At 36.9% G+C, this 26,557-nt stretch overlaps 1 protein-coding gene across 1 annotated transcript; it reads left to right on the top strand.

Moving 5' to 3' along the window:
- LOC148829223 (sodium- and chloride-dependent GABA transporter 1-like) lies at positions 1-25,200 on the top strand. Its single transcript, XM_088922963.1, has 14 exons — positions 1-290; positions 11,234-11,365; positions 11,834-11,934; positions 12,405-12,514; positions 12,895-13,027; positions 14,411-14,545; positions 16,819-16,922; positions 17,680-17,804; positions 19,884-19,996; positions 20,488-20,619; positions 21,805-21,907; positions 23,074-23,174; positions 23,701-23,868; positions 24,280-25,200. The coding sequence occupies exons 1-14, from the start codon at positions 62-64 to the stop codon at positions 24,382-24,384; spliced, it is 1,791 nt and encodes a 596-aa protein (XP_088779089.1). The 5' UTR covers positions 1-61; the 3' UTR covers positions 24,385-25,200.
- The last annotated feature ends 1,357 nt before the right edge of the window (positions 25,201-26,557 follow it).

The following is a 26,557-nucleotide window of genomic DNA, read 5'->3' as shown; positions in this document are numbered from 1 at the left end:
GGAGTATTGTTCATTTCCGGCAGTGCAGACACAACCTAGGTGACAGGCAAAACGTGTTGCCATGGGAAAGACTGGGCAGAGCACTGTGGAAATCAGTTCTCCCACTGAAGTCAAACAGGCCATACCATTTGAGGCACTGCATTCCATACCTTCCAACAATGCCAACCAAGGACTCCCTGACCGGGGCACCTGGAAGGGCAGATTTGACTTCCTGCTGTCCTGTGTGGGGTATGCTATTGGACTAGGCAATGTCTGGAGGTTTCCGTACTTATGCGGCAAAAATGGTGGAGGTGAGAGTAATGACAAACTTACTAATATGGTGCATGGAAATACTGCCTAGAATGCTTTGTGATTGTTTGTATACAGCATACAGTATGGCACGATAAAGCCAATAGGTAGTGGAGTATCTTGAAAAAGAATGGAAAGTACATATATTTAGGGAATATAATCCAAATGCTGTAACAATAGTTCAAGTCACAAAAGGGGTTTTTAAGATAGAATTTGTGTATTGTTATTAGCCTACACATTTTATACATTTACTTATATTAATGAAGAGCTAAAGAAAATGCATTTTATTTGCAGGTATTATGATATTTGATTCATATACATTAAGATAAAATAAATATATATATTATATTTATATCACTTTATATTTTATAATGAAGTTTATATTGAAATCTTTCCAGGATGTATTATGCTACTGCTGTGCATTTCCCTACCACTTGCTGCATTCATTCCACACTGTATGTGGACTGAAAAAACAAGAAACCAAAGACAGAATAAAAGAGAAAATACGCTACATGTCTCTCATCCACCTGAAGCAGTATTTGTCTATATGTGGATAATGCTCCAAACAGCAAGCAAGGAAGAGAACACAAGAGAACAGAAGATAAGAAATATGATTCGTTCCCCTGGCTTCTCCCAAAGCTTTGCACCAAGGAAAGGTCTTTTACTCTGAAGTTCTTATCAAGCACACTGTTGTCTTTCAGCATGCTTCTGCATTTGGCAATACATTCACTCAGCACACAGTAAGACAGTAGGACCCCTGGGGCCACTACTACCACCCCAGGTCCATTAATTCTACCTTCTTCCCATGTTTGTTTCTTCATTCAACATTCTTTCTCAGTCTGTATCTGTTTATCTCTATTCAGCCACACCAGGAATTCACAACTAGCCAGCACTTTCCTTCACAATGTAATTATCACCCTTACTATACCTGTTAAACCCCAGGATGAAATGATCATGCCAGTTCTTCTGCATCTTCAGAATCTTTCTCAGTTGCAAAGATCACTCAGGTGTATATTTCCGCCTTCCTGCCAGTTTTCTGCAAAAGGCACTTCTGTTCCTGCTGTGTCACCTCAACTATGCTATGCTAATTATACCCAACAACCAGGGCTGGCTCATCCATATAGGAGAACGAGACAATTGCCTAGAGCGGCATTTGAGCAAGGGCTGCCAAATGTACTGCAACGGACTTGGGTTCTTGGGCTTGTGCTCCTGCCCCAGTTCGTCTCTCACCGCACGGGCTTGAACCCGGGTCTCCGGCGTCGCTCAACAGGGAACTTGCCGGCTGAGCTAAAGGAGACCTCCGTTAGCCCAGGCGCCCAACTTCTCTGCTATGTGCAGGGGAGGGCTGTGTCGTCACCAAGCTGCGACCGCCTCGCACAACCTGTATATCGGATGTTCGCTACTGTACCATTTTAAAGTATTCTGCGACCTATTAGAAAATTGATCGCAGAGCACGTTATCCTACAAGCTCTCTCTAATCACTCTAAATGACCGAGGAATGTGTCAGTCCTAGCTTGGGCCGCCCACCCCCAAGCCTGTGGCACTGGCGCCAATTTCAATCAACTGGAGAGATTTTTCATGTGGACAGCGAAGTGCAGCATGTCGAAATGACCAAAACTGTCTGGCTGTGAATACAAAAAGAGGAGACTGTTAAAAGAGCAGACACACCAAAAACAGAAAGACTCATTCAATACATTGCCTCAGAATCAGACTCAGTTAGCAAGGATGATAATCCACCAACATCAAGTAATCAAATCACTGATTCAGCTAGCAACTTTGCTCTGTTACAAGCATCTGCGGATGTACAGTAGAAGGTTCTGCTTCCAAGGATAGCATTAGCAGCAACTGCGTCTCAACCAAAACAGAGACTCACCAGCCACTAACATTACAAGCTTTAAGAAAATTTGAATGATCCCAGTAAGTGGTCAACAACCAGTAAACAAGGACTTCGAGACATTTTGATACAGAGGGGACCGCATCAAGTCAAAAGAATCGATTTTCCCAGGGACAGTAGGCACAGAAAATGTTCCACGTGTCATTATAGTTGGACTTTAGTAAATGGGGAGAAACTGGAGAGGCCATGGCTCATTTATTCAGTTAGCAAGGATGTTATGTTTTGCATTTGTTGTAAACATTTTGGTGACAGTGAGAGAAAATCAGCTCTGGCAAAAGACAGTGTCAAAGACTGGAAAAATCTTGAGCGCCTATGAAAAGTCAAATGAGCATATACTGTAGAATGCTTTCATAAATGGAAAGAGTTGGACACAAGGTTGGCGTCTCAAAACACTGTAGATGCGCAAAATCAATAGAAAATATTAGCCGAGACAATGCATTGGCAGCAAGTGTTGTGATGTTTGGTAAGCCTTGTAAGAGTAATGGCCATGCAAAATACAGCATTCCATGGTAGCACAGACAGACTGATTGAGCATGATAATGGCAATTTACTGAAACTTATAGAGACGATTGGCCTTTTTGATAATGTTATGGCTGAACACATTAGGAAAGTAACTTCTAAAGAAACGTCTGTTCACTACTTGGGTAAAGGAATTCAAAATGAAATCATAGCAATGCTACTGTAGATTCAGCACGAAACTCTTACGATGCTCAATAATTTGAGATTGTACGCCCGACGAGAGTAGAATCTAACAGATGACAATGATCGTGCACTTTGTTACAACACAGGAAAGCAGCGTGAAGATTAGAGAGCATTTCTAGGAATTCAGAGCTGACAGATTCTACAAGAGCCAGCATGACCGATGTTCTGATCAAGAAACCTGGGGAGTTGGTGATCGATATTATGGACACGAGAGGTTGGCTGAAAATTGACAGCAAATTTGACCAATTAAATCAACTTTTTTGAAGCGGGCAGATTCAAAATTCAACTGCAATAGCCAATAGCCGTTTCAGTTTCCTCCAGGACTTCAGTTGAGTTTTTTTGCTAGTTTTTGATTTTGTGGTCTTGTTTCGCTGGCTTATTGATTACTTATTGACGCACGTATGCTGAAGTGTGTCTTCCGATAAAAACGTTTTATTGCGATCGATTGCCGTGGTGCTTTTCAGTTCTGAATACAGTTTTGTGAAGTTCAGGTTGACTGTTTTTGATTGATATAAGGTTTTCTGTAATGGTTTTGTGGTGCTGTTTGTTAAACACGATGAAATGAGACGCGTGTTCCAATGCAAATAATAGACTACTCTGGTCCCGAGGCCGGAGTAGTGGGAAGGGGCGGCACAATTGTGTTTCGCCTAGAGAGGCAGAATAGCCCTGTCCACAACTGGTCTTTTATTTCACATCTTTTGCATCTTCAGTGTCATGAAGCAAAACTTCAGCTGAAGCATTCATTTCTAACAGATTGTAAGGATTATCTGTCTTCTTATTATGTGTTTCGTTCTCTCCAAAGACTCTCTCCAGTTTTTTACAGATGCAGTGACTTTCATTGGCTTTGGAGGCTAACATTGAAGCCAGTTGTTCACAGTACCTTTTCCATCTGAGTTTGCCTACATCTCTCTTTCTAAGCATTCATCTGCTTTTCAAACTGTTTCCAAATGCTGTAGATGCTTCTTTTTGGGGCCACAATTGAAAAAAAAAATCAGTTCTTATCTACTGATGAGATTATCTTCTCAGCTTATCATGAAATTCATCCATTGTCTTAAACGGCTTTCTCTTATAAATCAATTTCTATTTTTTGCCGTGCATTTCAACAGTGTTGCTGATTTTCTTTCGTGCTTCCATTTTCAGAAGTTCAAGAACTAGCCTTGGCTTCCAACCCTGTCCAATTCCATATTATTCAGATATCAAAATCCTCTAAAACACTCTTTTTATCTCTAATTCCAGAAGGCTCTAAATACTATTCTATGTAGAGTTACGCCTTGCACCCTCAGTTCCTACTAGACCACCTGGAAATGTTTTCATTGTTTTTACCTCTCCTCTAATCTAAATATTTACCTATTTTGATATAACCATCTTGTCCTTCATCTTTATTGCTGTGATATCGGGATCCTGTGACCAATAATAATGATAATAAACTTTATTTGATATAGCGCCTTTAAAGGTTTTGACAATATGCTGCACATGTGGGTCGCATGTTAAGCCAGAATCAAATATTACCCCAAGGTTTTTCAAATTAATCTGAAGCTCAGGTACAGAACCATCTACAGATAGGATTACAGGATTGGCTTTATGAAGTTGATGGGGGTGCCAATAAGCATGACTTCAGTCTTGTCACAGTTAAGATGTGAAAATCCAATATATCCATCACAGCTCAGGATGCTATTTTCTTCCTTCATCCATTTGCAGAGTTGCTATCCCTGCTTTTTGATGCAAGGCTGCTAGAACCATCAAACACCATTGCTGACCTATTAAAGAGGACAGAACACAATTCACAAACCTAGTCTGGTCAACTCTGGTCACCAGTTGGTAAAACTTACAGAGCACGGGGGGGGGAGCGAAACAGGACATTCTAGAGTGAAGAGAATAGCTAAATGGTCATTTCAGTTAAGTGCTGTTCCAGTGATGTTGTAAGCCTTTGAATTTTAAAACAGCGTTTTGTTTGCCTCTCATTTGCTCTGCATACCAGTCCATTAAGAGCCAGCACCAATCACTGTGCCACATGCGATAGTCCAATATTTTGCCTGTATGAGCCTCCTGTTCTGTCGCTGCGATATTCGGCACACTCCTACTGTTTAACCACTGTTATTATTGGACCAAGGACACTGTTCCAAAGAACTGTCACAAATAATCAATTTTAAAAAGATACCAGTTTCCTCTTTAACGTATCCTTTACATTTGCCAACACAACTATATCCCCGATTCCTTGATATTTCTGCTTTCCCTGCTTTCACGCATACTAAAGACACTACATGCATTAGCTGTATAGCGCTAATAAATTACACTTTTATTTATCAACATGTATGAATAAACTTCATTATGAATAATTGTGAAAACCAAAATGAAAACTGAAAAGCAATTTTAGTTAAATATTAAATTATTTCCAAGCAACAAATGCATAAGTTATTTTGTTCAGATGATATTATTACCACGGTATTCAGGAACATTCTAATGTTAGCCAATGTTCCGCTTTGTTGTTTAAATCAGTAGTTTAAACAAGCTCCTTTGTTGTTTAAACCAGTAGTTCTCAAGTGTTTTGGACCAAGTACCACCCCTGATTAAACCAAAGCATCCAAGTACCACCTACAAAATCATCTTCTCATAGGAACCTCAGAAATTCTCAATGACCACCATGAGTGCGCGTGCTCGCACACACTCACATTCACATATAATAAATATTATAATAAAAAACTTTATTTGATATCGCGCCTTTAAAGGTGGCTTCTCAAAGCGCTTCACAGAAAAAAAAAGGAACAAACAACAATTAAAAATAAACAATAAAAAACACTATTTCAGTGAGAAGGGGGAGCCTATTTAGTCGAGCAAAGCAGATGTGAATTCATTTTTTGAGCCTTGATACAATTCACAACAGAGTCTAACAGATTTTAAATCGTCAGGCTTTTTCTTGACGGCAAAGATCTCGTGGTGGATGTTGCAATGCGTCCATTAATTTCTGGAGCAACCTCTCTAATTCGTACAACTACACCGCTGTGTCGGCTTGTCATTGCTGTGGCACCGTCTGTACAAACTCCGACGCATTTTATCCAGTCGATGTCATTCTCTTCGATAAATTCATTCAGAATCTGAAATATGTGCTCTACTGTAGTTTCTGTTGGTAGCGGCTTACAGAACAGAAAGTCCTCATGGGATGTACCCTCAAACTCGTATCTAACGTAAACGAGCAAATTGGCCAAATATGACGACATCTATAGACTCATTTAATTGCTGTGAAAAGCATCTGCTCATCTTAACGCGCTCTATCAGCATACTTTTGATATCATCCGCCATATCAATAATTCTATGAGTGACTGTGTCTTTCAGACGGGGCAGCAGGTCGAGCTGTTTAGCAGCTTTTTCTCCACACATAATACAGTACGTGTCAGCTCTTTTGGCTACGGTAAATAAGGTTCTTCAGAAATAGTGTGGGGCTTACCTGCTTTAGCAATCCGCAAGCTTGCATTTTTCCCCGTTTCCGTTTCAGGAGTCCGTCTCAGAAGTTAAAAAAGGTTTTTATTTCATGCGCATGGGAGCGAAACACAGAGACGCTCTGTGTATTTTTCTCAAATTAACCTAGAACAGTTCTTAAATATTTTTCTGTTATCTATCACGTTTTCCTGTGCTCACAAGATTTCCAGCGTTCGTAGCATGCATTTCAATGCATTCCTGTGCTTACAACATTGGCATTGTTCCAAAATCACGCCCATTCTCCTACCTCCCTATTTGCTGGAGATAAGTTTTTTTAAATACAATTGGTCACTTATGTTCGTTGCACGCATTCCTATAGAATGGTATAGAATTACATAGTAGCTCTTGTGTCTGCTCAAGTATTAGCACGCGCTGTATCATAGTATGTAGGCTGCGTATTTGACACGTAGTAAAATAGAAAATATGAAAACCTGTCCCGATTTTTCAGTGCACACAACAAAGTTCCGGGGTCATATGGTGTACCACCTGGTTGCGCATGGTACGCGTACCATAGTTTGAGAACCACTGGTTTAAACCATATAAAGAGGTGGTTTAAATTAATCCCCAACTTCAGTAATCTTTAGGGGGCAGCAGCTGTTACTTTGGGTTTGTTGCTATTGAGAACAGGTTGCTGGAGACTTAATTCAGCAGCCATGTTTATTGGAATTGGTCTTAGGCTAATGCATTAGTTTAGCATGGAGCTGTGTGCTAACCAGGGGTTGAACTCCAGTTAGAACACTGCTTTCAGTTTGTTGCAATTGACCCATAATGTACAGGTGGTTTCTATTTAATCTGCACGAAGTTCTTTCAAAGTCTGAATTTGCTGCCGAGCAATTCTCTGGCCATCCTTTCTGGATTGAAAGCTGCCTCCTCAGCAGTCGTCATAACATTCCTAACTCTCTCATTAAGCAACTTGGCTTCTACTCATCAGACGTCTACCTTGCTTACTGTACATACAGATGCAGCCATTCAAAGTGCGAGGTACAAACCCATACTGCACGCAACTACAGTACCTACGTCATACTGCACATAAAACATAAATACTATATAAAATTCCCTTCTCTCCCTTGCATACGTCTTCTGAATTGCTCCCCCACCCCATCTCCACCTTTGGTTACACCTCACCCACATCCTATGCATCTTGTCCTATGGCCAGGAGGTTAGCCAAATAAATTGTGACTAAAATAAACCTTTCGATACACTTCATACTTGGGTGTTTTTATTCCTAGTAAACTAAAAATAATCTAAGACTATTGCTCCTCTTTTGCAATTCCTTCATTGCAGTGCACTTTTTACAGCGTTAAATACTGTATTCATTTTGTATTAACACAGTCTGTCATTGTGTTATTTTCAAAACAGATTTGTATGTTGATATTTAAAATGAATGTTCATCAGTTTAAGTAATCATTCCACACAAAGAAATGAAATTCTCAAAATCAATTTTCAAATCTATTTTTACTTCGACAGGCTATTCAGAACTGAGGGTTTATGCTTTTATCTGCTTTTTTTCTAGTTTCAAAGTATGGAATTCAGTATTACTTTTCACTCTTGAGTGTAATACTAGGCTAAAAATGTGGATGCTTTGTTTCTGTGATACAAAAAACAAAAAACAGACCAGTAAACCTACTCTTAATGCTTTCATTGATCATGACTTGATGCTTTAATGTGAACACAGCCAGAAATAAAAATGGAATAAATGCTGCTGTGTAAATGGTCCTTCCTGCATACAAGATGTCCTGTGAACCCCTAATGAAATAAAAAACAATCTTCACATAAGGAACAACAGAAATCACAATATGGGAGTTGTTCCTGGGCAGAGCAAAGAGGGGCTTAGTGTCATGGAATGAATGAAAATGACACTTGGATAACACAATTTGTTCATAAGGCTCGTATATTTAAATAAATACCTAGATATAGAATAACCTTGAATAACTTTAGACATATTTTATTCATAAGAGGTAAAGTTGCAGTGATCAATACAGATATATTAGGAGTGATGTTCTAAGCTCAAGCTAAAAATACGAGGACTGGATGATCAAGTAAGTTAACATACTCAGAATTGAAAATCACTGCTTTTGCATGTACTGTATGTTTTTTTTAAAGTTATATAGATCTGGAATGATGATTAAATATTTTGTATTTCTTTTGATCAATTGATCTGTCATTCATGATATTTAAACTGTTGCATTAGGAATAAATGACTTAATTATTGAGAAGGTTGATTAGGCTCAGGAGACGAGGTGACCAGTGAATGAAAAGGAACCAATGTGGCACAGTATGGTGGAGTCTGGACTGAGTCAACTCAGGTGAACTCACCAACAAGTCCCTTTCAGAGATGAAGACAATTTTTTGTACTGTAGATCACCATAATGGATGCTAGTGATAGTAAATATGTAAAATGAGGTGCTAATTACTGTGTATGTTGTAAGTTGTACTCCTGAGATTAGCTGGCAGGCAGGGAGTTTGTATTCGAATCAATTATTCAGATTTTAAATTAAGGGTAGTTTCTTGGAAGTTTCTCTCTTCCTCGTTTTATCTTTTTTTTATAGAGGATCTCTTCCACACAGTTAGTTTTACTCTACAAAGTCTCCTTCTGTACTGCCTTTCTCTGTCCCTATGTTGCTTTAATAAAATTCCACATGCAGCACCTATTTCACAAGTGCGTTTTTACTGTCTTGTCACTGGTGATGATTACATCATTTCTATATCAGTTACTAGCCACATATCCCCCTCTTGCTCAAAGAGACCAGCCGAGTGCTCACAAGGCTCTGTGAGGCAGTGGTGCCATAACGGATCTTCTGTGATGTCATGGTTTGCCCTATGGTGAACGTTTAAGGCTGTAATGTCGGGAATGTCCGCATTGTCTGAGTATTATTAAATCACTCCTTTGACTGCCAGGCACTCCTACCATTGCATTACCTTCCAGAAGGAGTAGTTTTCTACTGAGGTAGCAGATGGCGTGATCTTCTTCCTCCAACACCTGTTCTAGGATAGGTACAGTACAGTACATACTTGCAGGTGTTCCCTTTCCCCAAGCCATCTGTTTACAGGTCAAGGGGACCCAGACCTTTATCAAGTCTTGGAATTGATTTATCATCTCTGAACTGCATTTTGTGTTATTCTGTTCACTCTGTTCTGTTAAGTTCATCAAGGGCTTTTGAATTAAATTTCTGATAATATGCCATTAGCCTCAGGAGAGTGTGGATGGAATTTTTAATTTTTGTAGGAGGGCAGTCTTAATTGGCCTCTTTTTTTAAGTTGCAGTCTGACTTTGCCATTCCTGATAACATTTCCAAATAAATACTACTTGTGTATCTATGCTGCTCTTGTCTGGATTTTTTTTTAAGCCTAGTCTCGTGCAGACAGTCAGAAATAGATTACAAGTGGCTGGAGTGGGTGTTCCATGTTATTTAAACAGAGTGAGGACGTACTGTAAGTGGTCCATTTGCCTTGGGAGTGTAGCTTGGGAGCTGTACAATTGCAAGGGCAGCACCTTGTATTGATATTATTCTCTAGGTGTAGAAAAGGCCGTTCTGGATTGGCTTCCCTCAGTAATTTCTGCTTTCCTTTGGTGATGTCAGCTGTGGAAGGTATTGAGATTAATTTGTCTTGTCAAAATAAGACACCTCATTAAGTCCGTGGAAGTCATTGCAGATTATTTGAATTCCATTTTGTCTGGTTTTTAAAACAATTAGTCAGGTCTGAGCTTGGAGGTATAGTATACTTTTAATCTGTGCAGAGCAATCTATTGCTCTATTGGTATATTTTGAACATCCAAGAGTTACTCAGTTGGACAGCTAATTTCCCTTGGATGTTGTCTATATAGCAATTCAAAACTGGAAGAACTCAGGGAAATCCTCCGGGTTGCCTTCTCTTAACATCTGTTAGATGACTATATGAACCTCTCTTCTCAGTTATCAATTTTGGGATGATATACAGAGAAAATGGTACTACTGCAAACGAAGCACCTGAAACTACAGTACATACAGTACAGTACTATAGCTGTTTCTTGTAGTAGACAGGAAGTAAATGGGAAGTCTTTTTCTCTTAGTATTTCTGATTTTCTAGGGCTTCAGGTATTGAGGGGTGTAGTGTACTATGCCTAAACATACTTAAGACACTGAACACCTTCCAACAATGGTCATGCATTCTACCAATCTGATTTTAACAGCAGACACCACTTAATCAACCCTACTGAAGATACATTTTAATCACCATAATGCCTAAAGTGTGTCTGTGATGCTAATACAATTCTTATTTTCCTCATAACTTTGTGAATTTATTAGAGATGTAAGTGCTCTTTTTCATTTGATCACTATAACCTTATAATTATCTCGAATTTGTTATATCAACAAAGGGTCACAAATCTGTGGCATCCGGTATTGTTTGTCTGTGCTCCTTGTGAGGTTGAACAGGTTTGCAAATGTGTGAAGTGTTTTAATATTTTGCTTAGATATTTTAACAATGTTTTAAGAGCAACAAAAAAGTACTTTTGCAATGAAAACAACATGTAAATGAGCAAGCTTGAACAAGGCTTGCAGTGGAATGGAAATGTTAGGGTTCCCTGACTTTCTGTGGCCGGAAATAGGGTGATCTGTTTCTAAGCAATCAATAGTCATCAATCTGACACATGAGCCATGACACAGCAGTACTTCAGCTTGAGTGGTCACTGAGGTTATCATAGATTTTTTTACAGGGGAGTGCAATGACTTGAAAAGTTTAGACAATTTGACAAGCTTAATTTCTCTCTTCTGGGGATGTCTGTTACTCTTCTACTTGTTTCAGAAGTGAGGTCTGAAATTTTTAAGAGAGGTTATGACTATAACAGGAATGACCAGTGTACTAATTGTGGTTGCCATCTTCTTCTTTTGTCAGGTGCTTTTCTGATTCCATATTTTTTGACACTGGTCTTCGCTGGGATTCCACTCTTCCTGTTGGAGACAGCTCTAGGCCAGTACACCTCTGTGGGCGGACTGGGAGTATGGAAGCTAGCACCTATGTTCAAAGGTGTGTGGAAACACTTACAGCTTACAGTTTTCTGACCTCTTTATGAAATAAATTTGTATGAGCTGTCAATGAGACCCAGTGCTGTTTTCTGTGAAGGTTTTACATAGCTGCAATACTTTGTAGTAGGATTATGATATTACCATTAACTCACTTGCAATATGAATTATTTTCATATTGGTCAATAAAAATATTATTGTTTGGTTAATAAAAATAATAATAATAATAATAATAGTAGTAACACGTGGTGGTTTAATTAAACTATTTGATGGAAAAAAAGTTAAAGTTCTGTTTTTATATAGCAAAATCTATAGTTTACTCAAATTTATTAGACTAAGTTTTATATCTGATGTGTTTATCAGACCAAACTAAATAATATACTGTATGTTTCTCATAGAGCAGTCAAGAGACTGCTCCACATGAAGTAATCTCTTTAAATGTTTCAGTAGCTTGTTGTTCTGTCTTCTGCAGGAGTTGGTCTTGCTGCTGTAGTCCTGTCTTTTTGGCTGAACATTTATTACATCATCATCATCTCCTGGGCACTATACTATCTATTCAATTCCTTCAGATCTGTGAGTTTGACTATTTTAAAGTGTTCATTAAATCAAATCACAAGTACTTTTCAACAAATTTCTATTTTTTTAGCTTTCACCAGTCAATGTGCACATTATATTATAAAAAGGAGGTGTTCTTAAAGCTCACAACAGTATTTCTTTTAACATTCCATTGGAGGGGGGGGGTGTTGTTTGAATTCCTAATACTCTTTTGTATCTTGTGTATCTTTTCACTGCTTTGTAATCTTGAACAAATGGTCATTTATGTGACTTAAAGGAAGAGGAAACTGTTTTAACTGGAGTACTCTGTAGGATTATTGCATCTTCTAAATGATGAATTGCAGTGATTCTACCCTTTTAGGAAGTATACAATGCTATGCCATGTATAATTGGATAGGGGAGTAGAGGCATTTGCCGACAGCTGTAGCAGCTGTAGGTATTTTTGTTAGTCAAAATAACTCTTGAGTTTTTATATTTTTGAATGACAGGAGCTGCCATGGCAAAGTTGTGATAACCCATGGAACACTGAGCGCTGTTTCTCAAACTACAGCCTCTTGGACACCACTAATATGACAAGCGCTGTCACTGAATTTTGGGAGTAAGTCGTTCATGTTAAGAGTTATTTAGAGCCAATGTGAGGAATGACTCTGAGATGCTCAATTCACTAAAATGCATCAAGAAATGTAAAAAAATTACTCGTATATTTACTCATATTGTCCTTTATCCCCTGGCATTAGATTGTCATTTAGCTTTCAGAAAGATATCTATTGGAGAGGGGAATTCTAATTAGGAAGGAAATGCATTTTAATGTGAACTTCATTAAACAAGGAGGTTGGAGAGTCCTTTATATTTATGTTTTCAGTAAATCAAAAAATTACCTCTTATAATATGAAATTCAGTGTTTCTTTGTGATAATATCCCTTGAACATAATTGTTGGTTATTCAATTGAAAGGCTTTAGCTTGGTTTTATTTTCCAGGCGAAATATGCATCAGATTTCCAATGGTTTGGAGGAACCTGGTGAGGTGAGGTGGCCTCTTGCAGGTACTCTGGCACTGGCATGGGTTTTGGTCTATTTTTCCATCTGGAAAGGGGTTGAGTGGACTGGGAAGGTAAGCGGGTTTCACTCTGCATTAGTTATCCATTAACCTGACTGATTATTGTCACATCTTCAAGATATGTTTGGTGAGGGCAGCCTTAGAGAACTCTTTAAGACTGTAGCAGAGAGAGCTCTCTTAGAGATTTCCATAGCAACCAGCTGAGATTACTCTGAGTGTCCCAATCTCTCTTTTAGAACCTAGAGTGTAGAGGCTTTTGACAGTATAGAATTTGCTAAGAAGGTAACGTGAGTTCTTGGTAAATATCACATTATTTTTGGAAAGCCAAAGTGTTCTGCTTTCTTAATAATAGTACTATTTGAGTAAATGCAAATACATGTTCCTTACTTTTGGTTATGTTAAAGATCCCTCATACCAGTCTTTGATCTGGCTGTGAGTTGTTATCTTTGGTTGTATATTTATGTCCATAGGAAGCAAGACAGACATGACCCACCAGCGCATTTGATTTCAAATGGAGCAGATACTATATCATAGCGCAGCTATCACAAAATGAGCCAAATGACAGATAGTAAATGCACTTCTTGTATCAGCTGTGAAGTGTGAACGGTACAGTACATCTTTTCCATGCCACTTTATGGCAAGGGAATTCCCACAGAGCTGAATTTTAGATTTCTCAGCAGACATCAGTTTGAAAGCTTTCCTTTCTTGCTCACAGCTGTGGATCTACAAATTGCCTCTTGGAAATGCTTCTTATAGGTCAAATCTTTGTTAAGACATTGTGTTTTTAAGAAAAATGCCAGTTTTTCTATTGTAACGCCTCAGGAGATAGGCTTGTTCATTTTCCTTTAAATTTCAGTTTAATCAAGACAAAAGCCTGTCATTCACAATTTATTACAACATCTTTTTTACAAAATGTGGAATTGCGTAGCTTCACATTTGTTCAAAACAGGCCTAAATGGTCATAATAATCCTAATTGACCCAAAGACTTTTTAATTCAGTGCACTGTAACACTGCTGGCTACGAAGTATACCAACTGTATGGCAGCTTAAAATATACCATGTTCAGCAAACTTTATAAATAAGAAACAGAAAGGTTAAAACTGATTAGTAATACTGTGAACACGGGAGTATTCACATCAAAACAGATAATGCAATATCTTTCAATATATTTATTTGACCTAGAAAGAATGTTTGAGGAACATGTTTTAGTTTCAAGGGCTTCATGACAAGAGACAAATACAAACCATTCATGTAAAGAATAAATAACAAAGTGTTACATGAATAAAAACAAACAGAAACACTATTAATGTTATGGTTAACTACAGTAAGTAAATAAAGTGCTGTATTTCTAGGTACTTCCAAAATGGATTAGTCTTGCTTTTGACCATTGCTGTTGGGTGTGATGAATTATTTTTTCCTTCCGTTTCACTCTCTCAGGTGGTCTATTTCTCAGCCACATATCCTTATTTCATGCTTTTCATCCTGTTCTTCCGGGGGGTTACTCTTCCAGGGGCAAAGGAAGGTATTCTGTTCTACATCACACCTGACTTCAGCAAGCTTACCAGATCTGAGGTATGTTCAAGACCCTAAAATGGAGCTCTGTCACTCTATGACATGTAGTAAATCACTACGAACAACATCTAAGAACAAAGTCTATCGAACATGTTTTAGTCATAGTAAATTTGGCTTAACCTGCTTGGCCAAGCACCACTCTTCTGGCCACAGGACAAGGAGGTTACGACCCCCATACCAGAGTAAGGGAAGGAGCAAGAAGTACTGTAGCTGCAATGGTAGAGATGGCATGGAGGAGGCATGAAAAAGATGAATGTGAAGGAGAGAAGGGGCTAACATACAGATGCAGACGCTCAGAACGCGTGTTAATTCGTTGGTGGTACCGCCAAGAATGGCAGGATGTGTGATTCACTGGCCAAAGCCAATCGATAGGTGCCACTTGTGGTGCATTAGATGTTAGTGAAATGATTGCTTCATTTAATCTCTCTACTGTGCATCTTAATATGTGTGTCTTCAATCCACTTAATATGGAATGTTAATATGGAATGTATGTAACAAAAGGGAAATTTTGGTACTGTAGCTGAAAGTTAAAACAATAGAGGTATAACATCTCTGAACATCATAAACTATATTAATTTATTAACTGAAATATATTATACTTAATGTACGGTAGCTGGTAGAGGTAGCTAAAACTAAAAAATACACAACAGTATTCCACCTTCTTCATAAACATTTTCTGCATCAAGGTCTTTTACTCAGTCACTGTGTTTAATTTGGAAAAAAATGATTTGTTTGAACTTGACTCATTGTAACTACAGTATATAGTTTATAGAAACATATAATGTTTTAACCTTATCTATGAATACTTGCTGCCATTATTGTTGTAAAAAGAGGTAAAGTATGTTTTTAAAATCACTTAATAGGGACTATTAATATAGAATCATGTAACTAAAGCAATTTTGGGAGCTGAAAATAAAAAATAGTTTGTAAATGTCATTAATGATATCTATTTATGGATATAAATATAATACAGTTTATAAATTGTAGTAGTACCATATTCCATTTTGTAAATATCTGTATTGATTTCTTTAACTCATTCACTTACGGTTATTTTGAAAACATTTTGATGTTCAGTTTAAAATAAAAAAAAAATCATCTACTTTGCAAGCAATCCACAAGTTCTCAAAATGAACCCTTTTCTCTTGTGCAATATTTTTTTTATAATGTCAAAACCTTTGACAGTATGCCTCAGGGATTAATTCATAGTATAATCAACACAAAACATCCACTGGACGCACCTGGATCTCAGGTGTGTCCAGGTGTGACATACATTAGGTTTAATAACTTCTGTTTCAAAAGATTTCTGATTTTAAAAACTTGTATCTATGTAATTGTTAATATAACGGAGATAGAATGGCCTGCTTTATTACTTCATCATCTCTCAATAGCATTAATGGCATTTCCTGGAGCTTGCCTTGCATTTCGTTTGGCCCGCAGCATCAGAGTTCCTGTAAACCCTGAGATACAGCAGCACTAATGCTACTTCCTAGAGCACATTGTTTGTGTAGTCTAACTCCATTATTATTATGAGATGGTACATGTCTTTTAAAATTGAATATATTTCCATCACCGAGTGTAGTTTTAGAACAAAGAGTGCATGCCTCACATGCAAATCACAAGAAATCATATTCAAATATATGCTGAAAGAACAGCGTATATGTCAATGAACCACAGTATTATCAGATACTGTTTAAATATACTGCATAAACAGTAAACTATTTCGGTGGTTTTACAAAATAGCGTAGTCCTACAACAGGACAGAATATTTTTGAAAAAGAGTGTTGTAACATGGTATGTACTGTATACCAAATTATCATCGTGCATTCTGAATGGCTGGATCTGTACTGTAAAGCTACTACAGTATATGCAGTGTACCATTGTAAAAATGCTGCAGTAAAATTATTCTGTTTTTTTTCAAGTGTTAAATTTCAAACCATCTGTAACACTCACATATTGAACACTGCATTTTTTAGCTCCATCTTTTTTTATAGCTCAAACCTCCATAAACCTCATAGTGTAGGCACACTCCAAAAAATGTGCTCAGGTGTGATATGAGTGATACTTAAATGAAGTGAACAATGTCATGCTTATACAAGGTAGGTTAGGATTTATCAAAGCTGTAAAGTGGCATTTGTAAAGGCCTTTCCTTATTGCTTTTAGATTTAGAGTTTTAATTTAAATGCCAAGCCTATGAAGCAGAAAAATGTCAGAATGTGATTCTGGCACATGATTTTAATGCATCTACTGTAGGATCAAAATAATCTTCCCTCTAGGTCTGGCTGGATGCTGCCACCCAGATCTTCTTCTCCTATGGCTTGGGCTTGGGCTCATTGATTGCTTTAGGAAGCTATAATACATTTCATAATAATGTATACAGGTAAGTTTTTTTCTGTTTTCCATCATAGCTGTGCCATATTGCACGTTTGCCATGTTTTAATCAATACTTTCTATGAGGTACATGAGTTTATGACTATTTTCCAGCTGAATGTGGACAGTGCAGGGCAGTATTTTCGACTTACTGTACTGTATATTCTTAGACCTGGGTAAAATTCTGCAACTGGGGTGCTATCTGCTTGGAGTTTGTTCTCTTCACATTTGCATGGGTTTCATCTGGGTGCTTCGTCCAACAGTCCAGAAACAAACTGATAGGTTAATTGGCTTCTGGAAAAATTGGACCTGATATGAAGTGTGTGCATGTGTGCCTTGTGCCTGTTGCTCTCCTGTGACCCTGAATTAGAAGAAGCGGTTAGAAAATGGATAGCTATATCTGAAAATTTTGAAAACTCTTGCAATATACAGCATTAATTGCTATTAATTTATTCTTGCTCAATTTCTGTATACTAGAATGTATATTAAATTCATATAATACACAGTAACACATAAGTAGTGTTGTAACTGATTAAAAAATAAACATTTTCATATTTAATCAAAACAGGTTTGACTCACGTGGTAGCTTTGTACTGTACCTCTATATGAATAGTCAGTACCCAAAGTCTCATGTGTTACAGGAGTATTGTCAACTGCTATATAATTATGTAAATCACTGTGTTATTTTTTGTTGCTTTTATTTGGGTTCCAGCTTTCTGAAGTATAATGCTACAAAGTAGATTGGTGATGCATTTCATTCTCTGCAGGGACTCGATTATTGTATGCTGCATCAACTCCAGCACAAGCATGTTTGCAGGCTTTGTTATCTTCTCTATTGTGGGATTCATGGCCTACATCACCAAGAAGCCCGTTCAAGAACTCGCTGCCTCAGGTAAACTTATGTAAAGCTCTGTACCTTCCAATGGATTGCTTTGTTGTGATGTCATGTAAGGTTAGTTCAGAAACCCTGAGTATCTAGAATCTGTGTTATAGCCAGCAGCCATATCACTCTGCAGCTCACAACTGGCAACCCACTGAAGCTAAGCAGGTGTGAGCCTGGTCAGTACCTGGATGGGAGACCTCCTGGGGGAAAAACTAAGGTTGCTGCTAGAAGAGGTGTTAGTGGCGCCAGCAGGGTGTGCTCACCCTGCAGTCCACGTGAGTCCTAATGCCCCAGTATAGTGATGGAAACCCTACACTGTAAATAGGTGCTGTCCTTCAGATGAGATGTAAAACCGAAGTCCTGACTCTCTGTGGTCATTAAAAATCCCAGGGCATTTCTCAAAAAGAGTAGGGGTGTAACCCTGGCGTCCTGGCCAAATTTCCCATTGGCCCTTACCAATCATGGCCTCCTAATAAATCCCATCTATGAATTGGCTTCATCACTCTGCTCTCCTCCCCACTGATAGCTGATGTGTGGTGAGTGTTCTGGTGCACTATGGCTGCTGTTGCATCATCCAGATGGATGCTGCACATTGGCGGTGGTGGGGAGTCCCCATTACCTGTAAAGCGCTTTGAGTGGAGTGTCCAGAAAAGTGCTATATAAGTGTAAGCAATTATTATTATATTATGCTTGCACATGTTTGAAACTGTCCTTCAATTATCACAGACAAGAAGGTGAATCTAAGTACCCAAAGCTTGGTTTGTTTTGCAATAAGCCCTCATTGTTGCTGTGATTGGTTAAAGCTGGCTAGTTTCACAGGTATGGATGTCATTGGTGATGATGTTAAAGGAGCCAAAATTTCAGGAAGCTGGACCCTAAGGTGTGCCAGGATACCAGGGGCAAATCTTTTGTAATTATAATTTAAGTCTCAAGCTTTTCTTTCTATAGCTTCAGATACCTTAGAAAGAGAGGTTGTTTAAATTTCAGCATCACATTTGGAGCCTATGCAGAAGTGTACATGCTTTCAATAGTCAGCAATAGTCAGCAGCAGTGGTGTACAAAAATGTTAGTAGATATGAGGAGCTGAAACCTCAGCAATCAAAACAATGTAGGACTTGCTAACAAAAAAGGGAACCTGTCAAATTGTGATTAATGAGCACATGTGCTTTAAGAGATACTGAAAGATGAGCTTCTTCTAGGAGAATAATCTCAGTTAGAAGTATACTGTATTTTGAATGTCATCCCCTACACTCTGGAAATACTGTAAGGTAAAGCCTTACAATTATAAACATGGAATCTGAGTTTAAAAATGATCAGAGCCCAATGTTTTTTTAGAACCAGGAGATAACTCAATTACAATCTGAATGGATGTGCTGTTGCTATGAAACAACATAGTTATTTCTATAAATCTTCCCTTAGGGAAAAAAGAACACAAACTGGAGAGAGTTTAAAATGCAGGTACATTGACTACACTACAATTACAGTACATTTACACCATAATAAGAATAGGTCTTAGAAATAAATTACTTGCATATAAGAACCTTTTATTCAACCTGTAATTGCAATACAAGCTGGGACTTTTTTCTGTTTTGATAATAACATTTAAGTTTAACTCCACAATTTACATGTAAGATATAATGCAGATGTATTGTAATTACAGTGTGCATTAGGGTGCCCGTATTATGAAACAGTTGAAAAGACATTCATTTTAACTTTTTTCTAGAAGCTACTAATTAATATAAATTTATAGTTACAGGATTCAATCTTAATTTCTGAAAATTGTCATATGTGAGTTATTCAGGGTGTTGTGTTGTTTCCATATTTGAAAATAGTTAATTAATATACAGTACCTCACCTGCATATACTGTAGTATGTCAGGATTCTTTTTTTCATGAATGAATTGGATGAATAAAAAAGTCATTTTAAAAAGGAATAGTGTGTTATGTTCATCAAAAATACTTTGCATCTCAAATGAATTTTATTCAATATGGATATGAGATATGAATGATCAATTGTTGTTTTATATCAGTAGAAGGGAATTAAAATGAAAGAAACACAAGTTAATGGGTGATCTCTGGTGCTGTGTAGGTCCAGGCCTGGCATTCCTTGCGTACCCACAGGCTGCGACTCAGCTGCCCATGTCATCCTTGTGGGCCATCCTCTTCTTCTCCATGCTGATGATGCTTGGCCTGGACAGCCAGGTTAGTAGCTACCTGTATGTCATCTCACGATACATATCCACACATAATTTCAAATATTCAACAGCTTAAGATATAATAATGCTTTGGATAGCCAGTATTTTCAACATTATTTTTTTCTTTTTTTAATCTTTTAATTAGTAGATATTCTGTTTCCTTCAGAAAAATTGCTTTTGTACTTTAAAACTTTGTGGTAGCTTTGGCTTCCACCCACAGTCCAAAGACATACTGGTACAGTAGGTAGGTTGGCTTCTGGGAAAACTGGCCCTGGTGTGAGAGTGTGCTTGTTGGTGTCTGTGCGCCCTGTGATGGACTGGCATCCCAAGTCCACATCCCTGACTTGTGCCAATGCCAGGATAGGCTTTGTCTCCCCCGTGACACTGTATTGGATAAAGTGGTTAGAAATAATCTTTATTGGAAATAAACAAGCCCATTGATTCATTTTTGTGGTTGAGCTAACAATGCTGATTTTTATGATTAATGTCTCCATTCAGTTTTGCACAGTGGAAGGTTTTATCACTGCATTGATGGATGAATATCCACAAGTGCTAAGACAAAGAAAGAAAGTGTTCATTGCTGTCGTTTGTGCAGTTTCCTACCTTATTGGCTTCTCAAACATCACACAGGTAAGCCAGTTTTGGAAATCAAGGCGGTACTAGATGTACTTGTTCTTTTATCTGGGGCTGATCAAAGCAAAAAAAACTATGCACATGTAAATTAATTTTAATTTTGGGGAAATCATGAACTTTAGAAAGTCCTAATTTTACGGCACAAAAATGCATATAAAGCTACTGATATTAATCATGTTCATGGGATCAATTTGGTCTTTTACAAAATTACTGAAAAAAGAGTGAGAAAGAAGCCAGTAACATCCTTGATCTCCTCAAATCACGATACGTGTATAATATACAGTAGTGCCTCTGGTGTTTTGTCTTTTAATTTAGAACTTAAGACTTTATAAGTTGAGCAAACAACTTGAATTCAGAGGGCTGTGAGGATAAAAAGACAAGCTTCTTTAGGGCAACATCGTTTATTATGGAAAAGTATGTGCAAATTTGGAATATTTACAAAGGAACTCTGTTTTAAATTTTCGTTATTCTCTGCACCAAAAAACACCAGCTCAAACTTAAAAATTGAGTTGGAAAGCAATCAAAGAATGAATGAAGAACATATTCATATTTGGCTGCATTATCCCTCATTAAAATGCTATGTTTTATAAATCACTTTTATGCAAACTTGTTACAGATCTCTTGTATATGATTACACGGACTAAAACAAATAATCATCTGTAGTAGCGATGCACAAAAGCATTATTAAACTGCATAAGGTTAAGCATTTTGTGTAATCTGTATTCACCAACTGGTGGTGTAAGAGTCTATACTTCATCATCCTTAAACTGGACATGGCCACAAGGCAAATTATTTTTACATATTTGTAAATATTGAGCTAATTACCAAGACATTATTCCAAAGGAATTTACTTAGCCATGTTTTGAGTGAATATTTGATTTTACTGTATGTTTCATGGGTACTACAGCAAGGGGCTATTCAATACCTTTCAATTCAATTCAATACCTTTATTGCTATTAATAGTAAGTCAGTTGTCAAGGCTTTGGCATGCAGTGTTCTTTAAAGGCAAATCAGCAAGAGGTCTGCCAATTAGCCAATTTTGTTTTGTGTTTTGTGACCTATTTACACTTAATAATTTGCTATTATTTTTTAAGGTTGCTTATTTCTTCTTATTTCTAACGAATGGCTTGACTTCAGATCTGTCTGTTTCCATGTGTACAGTATGTGTATTTCTCTCTCCAGGGTGGCCTGTATGTCTTCAAGTTGTTTGACTATTACTCAGCCAGCGGAATGTGTCTGCTTTTCCTTGTCTTCTTTGAGACAATCTCCATATCCTGGTGTTATGGTGCGTACGGACATCTATTTTCAGCAGTATTAAAGCTCCAATTAAAAAAAATCTTCAGTAATATTTCCCATAAAAAAATGACAGAAACTATTTTTAGATGTAATACAGTATGTAAAATGTGGATAAGTGAGGTACGGAGTATTCTTGAAACTGACTTTGAAAATGCTAGAAAACTATTGATCCAATAACATTAATTTAATCTAATAAGAGAGGTTTTAATTGGGAGCAAAATATGAAGGTTTTGTATTTTATTGCATTTTTTCTTTTATATTTCTGTTTGCTAAAAAACATAAACTGCCAAACTAATTAGCTTTCATAATAGTATAAATGTATAAAACAATTTAGGAACACCCCCCTATTACTGCATTTAGTTTATGTCATGTGTTGTGAGGCAAAAACTGTCCTGTTCCAAGCTCCTTGTTGAGAATTCAGCACAATTCATCTTTGTTCTTAAGCAAACAAAAGATGTGGTTCATAAGCCATTAGGAAAACTCTTCAAACTACTGGTCAAGGCAATAGCATTACCGATTAACTGGAAAAGGATATATTTAACAGGCAAATTGGAGGAGGTCAAATTCTACTCTTACACTTCTACTCTCCTTTATTTATACTCCCTACATTCCCACAACCCTGGACTACATCTTTTCTAGAAATTCACATTTCAGTCTAATTGCAGACAGGCATGTTTTACACCCTATACAGAGTTTACCTTTATCACTTTCTCTGGTCCAGACCAGAGTCACTTTCTTGCCTTTTCTTGAACAACCAACACTTTAATCTCAGATTCTCTACAGTAAACCCCAACCACCTCATCCTCTTGATTAAACCTGCATTATATTTGTTGCTCATTCATTCAACACTACATGCACTGTATCTTCAGCACCTGTGAAACTTTCATGCTGAACTGACTTGGTCCTGGGAATTCTGGGTTCTGACAAAGTATTGAGAACACTATCTCTATATTTGTTGGCTTGTTTACTCACAATGTTGGCATATTGACAAACATGGAAATGTGTTTATCAGTATATATAATACAGTATAATAATAGTAATTAGTATATTAGTAATACAATTATATATAACAGTATACTGTATATAATAGTATTTTTTATACTTTACAGTATATGCAGCAAATACTGTTTTTTTTCCTCTCCTTGTCTGTACTAGGGGCAGACAGATTTTACAGTAACATTGAAGAAATGATTGGCTATAAACCCTGTGTATGGTGGAAGCTTTGTTGGCGTTATTTCACACCTTTAATCTGCTTGGTAAGAATAAACCATCATATGTTTCTTAGGATTGATTAAATTGTGGCTATGGAGGGGGGAGTTTTTATTTGAAAGGAATGATCTTCAGACAGAGCTGTATGACAATAGTTCACATTTTCCCTTCAGCTGTTTACAGCCATTTGGATGAGCTTTATTATGTTCTCAGATGACAGTTTAAATTAGTAAATTTACCTTAAAATTCTCAAATTTGTTTAGTGGTTTTACCATAGTTTGATGTGTTTTTTTTTTTTAGTGTCAGTATGCTTTTGCTACGTTACAATTGTGATTGTGTAAAGATTTTTTCACTGTCAGTTTTATATAAATAATTTATTTACTTTCAGGCCTTAATTTATTCTGAACATTTCTTAGACCTAGATCTTTTTACAAGAAAGGTTTGTAAGAAACTTAAAAGTATTATACCTAATTTTATGTTAAATACGACTGTTCCATAGATTTTAAAGTGTGTTTTGAACTTTTCTCTGGACAATGAACTGGCAAAAATCTTGCTCTGTTTTTCCATATATAGGGGGTATTCCTTTTCAGTGCCATTGAGATGACCCCTCTGACCCTGGGGAAATATGTTTTTCCTGCTTGGGGCCAGGGAATTGGCTGGTTCATGGCACTTTCTTCCATGATACTCATTCCAGGATACATCATCTACATGTTCTTGACCACCAAAGGGAGCATCAGGAAGGTAAATACCTGAAACCTTGGTCTATCAGCTATGATAAAGCCAAGCTAAACATAACTGCCTTAGCAATGCCTAGGACTTGAGCTACGACAAAATTGTTCCAGTCCTTCATTAAAACTAATTTGACTGCTCTGTTTTGACCGGTAACTGCTCTTAACACCAGTGAAAGTGTAAATGGGTTGTTAACCAATGCTCTTTCACAATTGAAGCCATTATTTAACAACTGACTTGGTGAAACAGCTCAGGGCTGAGAACTATAAAAGCCGAATTCTGATAAACAGTCGCTGTCAAAAGAGTAAAGGAATATTAACTTGACTTTTCTAATTTCAAAATTGATTTTCTAGGGGACAAGTGAGCTTTGTTGAATTGAAAGATTTTGGTGTATTCGTTGACATACTTTATGTTTTTTCATAGCGTTTCCATAAGATGACCAACCCCAAGGAGGATCTCAAAGCTCAGGATGAAGAACTGACACATAAGACCTCATTGACAGGAAGTTTAGAAGATGCTGCAGTTTAAAACTTCTCTACTACCCAAAATGTATTACCAGCCAGAACCAAATTATCACCACTTTTCTATAGGGGGAAGTTGAACCAACCCGAAGCCTGTGATTCACCATAATACTGTATGTCAAACATTGTCTAAGTAACACACAGAATGTGGAGGCTGGGTCTCACATTCATGTGACCTTTAATTGTCCTCAATTGTAACTGCATCTTAATGATAGAGCATCACAACCTTTGAAGTTCTTTATTTACCCTTTACTGTTGTCATTCTTCACTTCGACATAGAGGATGTATTACTCATGTAGTATAAATGTGGGATGATTGTGTTACCTTAAATTAGATGTACTGTATACACATTCTTGGTTGTGAATGAATACTTGATCAGAGGTAAATGCAGGAGTTAATTAGTATTTAAAATTTTCCTGTAGATTCATCACAGTGAATTTACATTTGAAATACTAATGACGACAAAAGGTGAAATACTGTACTTTAGCTTCCTCTCATTTAAACTTTGTCTGTGACATCATGATATTGTACACATAGTATAATGTTAACTTTATAACTTAAGGCAGTTATTTAATGGCACATTATAATTACTGGTTTATATTTTAAAACGGCATATTTTAAGTGTTTTAAGTGTTTGAGTTTTTCAAATGTGTCTACTTACTTTCATGTTTCAGTTAAAGATTATATTTTTAACTTTATATTTTTAGTGAATTGCAAACAGAAATGTTACAAATATACTGTGGCAAAATTTGAGTCCTGGTAAAACCTTTCTTCCATTATTGCATTTTATATGAATTAATTATTATTAAAAAGATTATTATTGTCTTGTTGTTGTGAAATTATTTAAGCTTGGGCTTCGCTAACTCAACAGACAGATACTTCATGAAGGATATACAGTACAACACCTTTACAACTTTTATATTTATTTCATGTATTATTATATATTTTGTACAGTAAGTTGCCTGAGATAAGGGATTCTACGTCTACTAAGCAAGCATCTAACTTAGGAAGCGTCACTTGCAGTTAAGATCAAAGTGATATGTTTACTTGTTTTGCTTTTTTTAGAACATGCCTTCCTTAGGATTCACTGCTGTAAAATAAATTTTAATTCAGAAGACACTATTTTAAAGACCAATAACACTTACTGAAGATTATTGTTTACGTAGCAATATTTAGAACATAAGCTGTTTTTTTCCTTTTTTAAAGTTTGGTCATCCATTCTGGAAAACCCAACATTGGAGAATTCAGTGCAGCTCCAAGCAAGGCTCAAGTAAATACTATACATTAAAAATCATTCATCATATTCATAGGTAAAGACATGGCTATAGATACAGAATTAGAATGCAAATTACTAAATCAAATATGCTAGCCTGTGCCCTGTTAGACCAGTACACAGATGGATGACAAGAGGCCATGCTGAAAAACTTTATTGCCACATCACAACTTTTAGTTCACTTGGCTTCTGAATGTTCTGTGTCTGTGGGGTTTTTTGTTTTACACCCAAACCTAGAGTCAAAGTCGTTGAAGTCAAAGGATTAAGGAGCACTAAGACCTCACCCTATTTGCTAGAGTTTGGAAAGGCAACGTATTCCCAGTAGTATTACGTACAGTACATGGAAACTAAATCAGAGAAATCGTATATATTCTAATGGCCATATTATAATGGCTTATATATTCATGACAAAAGATTTATATTCCAGTATCCTCCCATTATGTGGAACATTGAATATAACGTGGGTTACTCAAACGTTTTTTCTAATTTGTATGGGGAATAATGGACTATGGATTACTGTACCTTATTGAGCCATGCTCTAAAAAGCTTGATTCTCAACAGATGTAATATTTTTTTCTGATTTTTGATATTAGTAACATACTGTAGTGTATCAATATCATTGCTCAGTAGTAGAATATAGCTTGGCAGTCTTAATTATACTACATGCATTATACATACTGTAATTATACTAGATGCATTACAAAGTAATTTGGTTGTAATGCTTATGTTTTATCTTCTGGTATTTGTGGTACATACTCTAGGATATACTGTACAGTATATACAGTATGGATGATTTTAAGGTATAGTTGTACAGTGTCTTGAAACTAAAGCTTACAAGAGTCATTTCTTGCATTCTTTTCTCAGTAGTGGCCCCAAATGTATGGGCTTGTATCTGGCATTGGGGAAT

This window comes from Atractosteus spatula, chromosome 8 (assembly GCF_055471065.1).
Source record: "Atractosteus spatula isolate fAtrSpa1 chromosome 8, fAtrSpa1.hap1, whole genome shotgun sequence".
NCBI lineage: Eukaryota > Metazoa > Chordata > Actinopteri > Semionotiformes > Lepisosteidae > Atractosteus > Atractosteus spatula.
This window is presented reverse-complemented; position numbering and strand designations above follow the sequence as displayed.